The sequence below is a fragment of the Mus pahari genome, chromosome 1 (assembly GCF_900095145.1).
Source record: "Mus pahari chromosome 1, PAHARI_EIJ_v1.1, whole genome shotgun sequence".
NCBI classification, from domain to species: Eukaryota; Metazoa; Chordata; class Mammalia; order Rodentia; family Muridae; genus Mus; species Mus pahari.
The window spans coordinates 78782072-78789649 of record NC_034590.1 but is presented as its reverse complement, the minus strand read 5'-3'; the positions used below and the strand labels follow the sequence as shown (position 1 = coordinate 78789649).

Sequence of the window (7578 nt, the reverse complement as noted above, 5' to 3'; positions counted from 1 at the left end):
AGAAAGAAAGAAAGAAAGAAAGAAAGAAAGAAAGAAAGAAAGAAAGAAAGAAAGAAAGGAAGGAAGGAAGGAAGGAAGGAAGAAAGAAAGAAAGAAATCCAAAATAGATTAGAGGTTCCAAGGACTAGATGGAAGACTTATTCCTTAGTGGACGGAGTTTCTCTTCAGGGTGCTGTTTTAGGGGTAGTGATAATGATTACTGATGGATGTAACTGATGGCTGGCTCTGAACTTAGAAACCACTGGGACCGCTCGTCCTGTGTTAGATGCATCTCACCACTGCTAAAATCCTACAGCTGTGGTGCTAGACAAGGCAACAAAGAGCTGGAGGCCAGAACCTTAATATATATTAAGTGTGTGTAGATGTGCCATGCGGGCATGTGGAGGTGGAAGGACAAGCTTCAGTCTGCTCTCTCCTTCCTCCTCAACATGGGTTTGAGGGACAGGACTAAGGCCATCAGAATTGTGCCACAGGCGTGGGACATCACAAGAGCTGGGAAGTTTTTTTTTTTTTTTTTTTTTTTTAAGACAGGGTTTTTCTGTATAGCCCTGGCTGTCCTGGAACTCACTTTGTAAACCAGGCTGGTCTCGAACTCAGAAATCCACCTGCCTCTGCCTCCCAAGTGCTGGGATTAAAGACGTGTGCCAGACACCCAGCTGGAAGCTGGAGTTCTTAAAAAGACTATTTATAAAACTGAGTGGAAATATACAAACTTAAGAATAAATCTTATACAACCTATACCTTGAAAGCCACAGACCATGCCCGGGAAGAGATGACGGTCTGAATTAACAGAGAAACACATGCTCCTAAACTACAAAGACTGAGTGCTAGCTTGTCACCTGTGTCCAACTTGTCCTATAAATCCAACCAGTCTAACCCAATCCTAAGCCAGTCTGATTGCTGTTTGCTTGCACTGAACCTTAAAATGCATCGGATTAATATGAAATTGAAAAGTACCTGTCAAACTAAAGATGGCCTTGATAAAGAACCAAAAAAGCTGCTTGAACAACCCGACTTAAAAACTAATAAATCTACAGAAATCAAGACAGTGTGCCATCAGCAGCAAAAAGAGTCAGATCAGCGGGCCAGGCTAGACATAACTTATGACAAGGACACCTGACTTGGTGACTGACTGTCCTCTGAACTCTTGCTCCCCTCCCTCCCCTTTAAGACTAGATCTTACCATATTGTCCGGGCTGCCCTTTAGTGCCTGGGCTGAAGTGACCTCCTTTCTAGGCCTTTGAGCTGCTGGCTAATTCCACCATGCTCACCTTGATTTCTTAATACCGGCTCAGAGTAGACACAGGAAAAGGTCTTCTTTTAAGAAGTGGTATGGGGCACAGCCTGCTTTGCACAGTATCTAGGTTTAATTCCCGACTCTCATATGGTAGCTAACAACCACCTACAATTCCAGTTCCAGGGAATCTGACATGCTTTTCTGCTCTTGGTGGCACCATGGGTGGTTGTGACCTGCCTAAAGTGGGTGCTGTGAATCAAGCTCAGGTCTTCTGGAAGAGTAGCAGGTGCGGTATCCACTGAGTGTTCATGCCAGTTTCATCCGTCTGTCTGTCTGTCTATTAACTTATATATCTATATAGCCAGGCATGACAGCATGTACCATAATGCCAGCACACAGGAGGGGAAGGCAGGGTGACTGCCAAGATTCAAAGCCAGCCTGGTCTACATAGGGAGTACAGCTAGGGCTATACAGAGATAGCCTGTCTCAAACAAACACAACAAAACAGAACAACCCAATAAAAACTATCACCGCACACTGGAAAGTAGGATAGACCTAAATTTAACACAGAGAAGGAGACATTTCTAGGAACACTTTTATCTTCCTCATTTATTTAAATCACCGGGAAACCTTTCACTGCGGTTTCCTCGGCCCTTGGTCCCTGGAGCCCTGCAAGCCGCTCAGCTGTGGTCCACAGGGAAGGGACAGTACAGCCTAGACTGGGGTCCACAGGGAAGGGACAGTACAGCCTAGGCTGGGGTCCACAGGGAAGGGACAGTGCAGCCTAGGCTGGGGTCCACAGGGAAGGGACAGTGCAGCCTAGGCTTGGGGTCCACAGGGAATGGACAGTGCAGCCTAGGCTGGGGTCCACAGGGAAGGGACAGTGCAGCCTAGGTACAGTCTAGCTGTTTTTCACTTAGGCAATGGGTTCTTAAACTATTGGGCCAATCCCTAAAAGAAAAAAAAATTGATAAACTGGATCTCATCACAAGCAAAAACATCTGCTTTAAAAAACACGCCAGCAGGCATGGTGCACACACTCATCAGAGGTGGAGGCAGGAGGGTCAGGAGGTGGAGGCCAGCCTCAGCTACATAGATCCTGAGGCACACACACACACACACACACACACACACACACACACACACGAGAGAGAGAGAGAGAGAGAGAGAGAGAGAGAGACAGAGACAGAGAGACAGAGAGACAGAGACAGAGAGAGACATAGAGGCACACATACATTACATGCACACACACATTACATGCACACACACACACACATTACATGCACACACACACCAGCAAGATGGCTGAGTTGGCAAGGGAGTCTACTGCCATGCCAGACAACCCGAGTTTGATCCTGGGGACCCACGTGGTGGAAGGAGAGAACTTATTCAAGCCCATTGTCCTGACCTCCACATGTGTGATTTACAAACACACACACACACACACACACACACACACACACACACACACACGACACAGCCAAAATAGCAAAAGGACTCATAAATTCTAACAAGTGGTGACACTCTGTTTGAAAACAGGGAAAACCCTTAAACAATATACTTCCTCTCAAAGATGTACAGATGGTAGATACACACATGAAAATTGTCTTAATATTGTTAGTTACAAGGGAAATGATACCTATTGGAATACTTCAAGCTAAAATTTTTCCTTGTACTGGCTTGTCTCAAGGACGTGGGGGAGCTGGAACTCCCAACCACTGTTCCTGAGAGTATCCAAGGCTTCGCTCACTTAGGAAAAGTTTCTTCAAAAGTGAAATGTACAATAACCATATAATCCAGACATTCCTCTGCTAAATGTTTACCCATGAAAAACAAAAGCACACACTCATACATAGACTTGTGCTTGATAGTCACAAAAGCTATATTTATAATAGCCCCAAACTAACAGCAACCCAGAAGTCTGCCAGCAGGTGACTAGATAAACTGCAGTAAATCCATAAAATGAAAAACTTCTCAGCAGTCAAAAGATATGATCTACTGAGTCGGACAACCAGGAAGAACACGGAATGACTCTGTGTGAAAGAAGGCATGTGTGACGGCATATGTTGAGTGATGTCACTTATATAAAATTCTAGGACATATCATCAAGTCAAATCAGTGGTTCTCTGAGAAGGACGCATGAGATACAGAATTTGGGGAGGAATGGGAAAGAATTGTTACAAAGACAAGCAAGGACACTGCCTGCTTGCTGAGCAACACTCTAGCCACAGTCTGGCCTTACAACCTTTCAGTGCTGCCCCCTAGGGGACACTCTTCCCCATTCACCAAAGGATTCATTCTCTTGCTCTTCCCCACAGGACCTCTGAGGTATCACCTTGCCAGGAAGCTGCCCCCACACTGCGTGGTGGAACACCTCCCTTCTCCTCCTGCCTGCACAGTCAGCCTCCGTTCATATTTTTCTTCTCTGCACTTACACAAGTTGCTGGGTATTTGTCCACATCTATCTCAATCCCACTAGTCAGCAAGGACTATGAGACTGGGACCCTGTTTTGTCGACTGTGTCATCTCCAGTTTCTAGAACACTGCCTGGCATTAGTGCTAAAAAATATTTAATGAATGGATCGCTTTAAAAGACTGATACTGTTATCTATTTTGTAAGTGGGGGCCACACCACCTGTCACATAACTCGTAATTGGTGGAGCTGGGCTTTTCAGCCAAATCATGCTGACTTCAGAAAACCAAAGTTCTATATAGTTATGCCACTTTGACTCAGAGTCTAAAAGGCTAAACCGGTGAACAGCTTACTGTCAAAGAAGGCATTCAGAGTGATCTGTGAGAACAGAAAGCAATTCAGTAGCCAGGGTCTAGAGTCAGCAACCCTTCTTCAAGGTGTCTGTGGTAATCAAATAATCAGACATGAGACCTGAAGGAAAGTTCTATACAAACATGGATGTTTACCATAGAATTGTTTATAACAGCAATAATATAAAGATAGCAACAACAATGAAAGTCCCCCAAATGGAGTGACTTCAGGGATTGGAAATGACATGAAATTAGAAAATAACAGGAGGTCATTCGTGGCATGATCAGTCTTTCTAAGGAGCTGGAAGAGACAAGGCCATTTGCCTAGCATCTGGGACTAGGGCTCCCAGTCTGGTCAGGTGACCCAGGACAGCAGTCATAGCTTCTCAGGAGGCTAAGACAGGGGAGCTGAAAAAATGTGAGGCCTGCACGGTGAAGAGTTCAAGGGCAGACCTGTGAGACCCTGACTCAGAGTAAACTTAAAAGGAGGCTTGGAGGTATTTATACCTCAGAGGTACAGCGCTTGTACAGTGGTACTCGCCCAGTACAGGCGGGGCCCTGGGTTCAATCCCTAGTTACTGCTGTACCACAAACAAATGAGTGCGAAGGTCTTGAATATGATGAAGGCGTCAAGAACTGTTGCAGCCACCGGAAGTGAAGCGAGCCACAGAGAAGTAATAAGAGATCCACATACAATGTAGGTGTCCCACCTGAGAACCCTTGTGTCACAACATGAACAAGCCTAAGAAAACACGTGGAGAGAGAGAGAGAGAGAGAGAGAGAGAGAGAGAGAGAGACAGAGACAGAGACAGAGACAGAGACAGAGACATAGCTGCTCTGGCTTTCCCAGCCTTGGTACCAGTTGAGTAGCAAGCCTGGCTTGGAAAAGCTGAGCCTGAGCCAGAGCACAAGCACTGTCCCCTAAGAACAGTTTGCTCATGGAGGTCAGGGTAAGTCAGCTGAATTACAGAACTCCCACTTCCCCTTTCTGAGGGTTATATGTAGCACAGACTAGCCCCGAACTCATTCTGTATGATCACGGACTCTTGATCATCCCGCCTCTACCTCCCGAGTTCTGGGACTACATGTGTGTACTCCCATGCTTGTTTTATGTAGTGCTGGGGATTGAACCAGGACCCCCTGCATGACTGGTAAATACTCTAACAACTGAGCTACCTCCTTAGCCCACAGTTTAATTTTTAATATCTGTATGCTTTGTACACATGTTGTTTAATATGTTAACAGCAATGTGAGGTTGCGTGATCTTTTGCATTTAATATTTATGTTTTGAAAGGCAAACAGAGGTGGTTGCTATAGACCAGTGGCTCCAGAGAACAGCCCAACCAGCGGTTTCACACCTGGGAACTTCTACACAAACAAAGTCCAGCGTCCTAATAGCCTTATCTAGGTAATTCAGACATTGGCTGGGGATTCTATTCTCTTTACAAAACTCCCAAGATATTGAGGATGTCTGGGTGACAAGAAAAGATGACATTTGGAGACAGGACTCCAGAAATGTTTTCATTTCATGACCTAAAAAGGAGAATAACAATCTTCTACCCAGCTACTGAAAAATCAGGGTTCCCAAGGACAGTTATGTGCTAACTAATAAAAGAGCAATGGCAGTGACTACTGTGCCCCAGGGAAGTTCTTTGAAGTTAGTTAGCTGGAGCCATGGTTGTCTAACTCCAGCGTCTCTGGTTTGTTTGTATCGGAGCAAACCTTTGTCTTTAGTTACTACTAAAGGTTGGCATAGCTTTAAACTCTTCTATATTTTCATTAGGCAGCTGGCATATGCTGCTATCAGTCTCTACCCAACTGTGGACAGTGGAGCCATTAGGGGGATGGTTCTATGTTCTTTATGTCCTTACCCCCAGAGCTCTAGTTTTCTCTAGTCAGAACACAGCTGTCTCACTGAACTGAACTGAACTGAGAAGAGCAAACTGAGAGGTGGGAGTCAGCAGGTTGCTAGGGCTGTGCTGAGGACAGAGAATTAAGTGTTCTGGTCCCAGAGGAGGCCTAGGATGCAAAGAAAGGGATGCATCAGGTGCTACCACCAAGAGAGAAAGTTGACAAACCTGTAGTTCTGCCAGCTGGGAGGAGACAAAGGGGATCACTACCCGGGGAGACCCTGGGAGAGCGAGGCCAGTTCCTCTGGGAATCAGCCTGGGGAAGGAGAGGCACCGGTTCCTCTGAATTTTGGAAAAACAAGCACTTTCGGAGACACAGCAAGGGTTTCTCAGGGGGAAGCGAAGCAGGCAAAAGGAAGAGCAAGGGGGCGGGGAGACCAGCTAATGAAGTTTCTTCCAGCCTTCACTGCTGAAAGCCAGGGATCTGAAAATTCACTCCAGGATCCTGGAGATTTACACAGGGTTGAGAACTTAAAAAACGAAAACAACAGCAGCAGCAGCAGCAACAACAAAAACTATTATCTGCATGGTTTCCTTTTTAAATGGGGAGTGGGGTTCATTTAATACGCAAAAAGGAAAACAAAATGATAGAACGGATATAGTCTCTGAATAAATCTACTCTGCTTTATTACTAACTCATTTTGCTGTCCTTGTTTTTCTCATTTCGCCAGGAAGGATGATTCCTTCCTCCAGGACCAGTGCGTGGGGAGCGCGGCTCCAAGCCGCCCACGCTGGCAGCCGCTTGCCATCACCGCGGGGTGTGCGCGGAGCCTGACTCCCCCGCTGGAGCCTAGAGCCCCTCCTGCGCCCAGGCACCCCGCTCCGGGCTAAGATCCCGCAGCCGGGCAGCAGGAACCGACTTCTAGGTGCAAATCTGCCAGTCTGCTTCGGGACAAACCAGGTCACCCACTGAGGGTCGGCTGGGCACACCGCGGCAGCGCGGGGCCGGCACGGCCTCTCCTGGGTTCTAGCGCCCACCTGCACCGCGAAGTGACAGTCCGAGGATCTCGGTGCCCACACACCCTCCTCCTATCGTTCTGTCCCGCAGGTGTTAGGATGCCCGCGCCTGAGCTCTGACTCTGGATCTCCGAGGCCATGGGTACCCCGGGTCCCGGATGCCTGCGGATGCGGGTGCGTGAATCCATGCTGGTAGCTCTGGGCGCACACGCCCGCATCTTCTTTGAGCACGCGCGTTAGCGGCGCCCACGCGGGGCCAACCCGAGGTACCGGGAGAAGCTCATCTTCCCAGCACGCGCCTTACCTATCGTAGCTCCAGCGGCTGTAGGACAGGGTGCGGTGGCTGCTCACTCCCTCCATCGCCTTCCTGGACTGGGCTTGGGGTTCCACGGGCGGCGGCTGCGCGGGGCTCAGTGCTCGCTCACTCGCGGCAGGCCGGGCTGGGGCGCGGGCGGAGGACTGTACCATTCGCCCCCCGGGGGTGACCCCCCCCCGTCTCCGCCAATGGCGAGGGCGCACGGGCTGCGGGGACCCGGACCCGAGGGGTCCCCTCCCCTGCGCGCCTGTCCCGCGGGGGCGCGGCTGCGGCAACTGGACTGCTTATTTATTTATTTCCGATGTGTGCTCTACGTTGCCATGGCAACCGCTCCATCTTTTCCGGCGTCGGTAAAGCACCGCTGATTTTAAACCTTAACGGGACAGAAATTGCTA

The 7578-nt window shown here is 48.4% G+C and overlaps 1 protein-coding gene across 2 annotated transcripts in view; it reads right to left on the bottom strand.

The window, feature by feature from the left end:
• Window positions 1–7327, bottom strand: part of Tub (TUB bipartite transcription factor) — an 83919-nt gene extending 76592 nt beyond the window's left edge. Inside the window, exon 1 of one of the 2 annotated variants that reach the window (XM_029537160.1) lies at window positions 7172–7327. In XM_029537160.1, coding sequence (XP_029393020.1) covers window positions 7172–7227 — 56 coding nt within the window. In that variant the 5' untranslated portion in view covers window positions 7228–7327. The remainder of the gene's footprint in view (window positions 1–7171) is intronic. The other variant, XM_021196846.2, reaches the window with a different exon arrangement.
• Window positions 7328–7578: the final 251 nt, after the last annotated feature.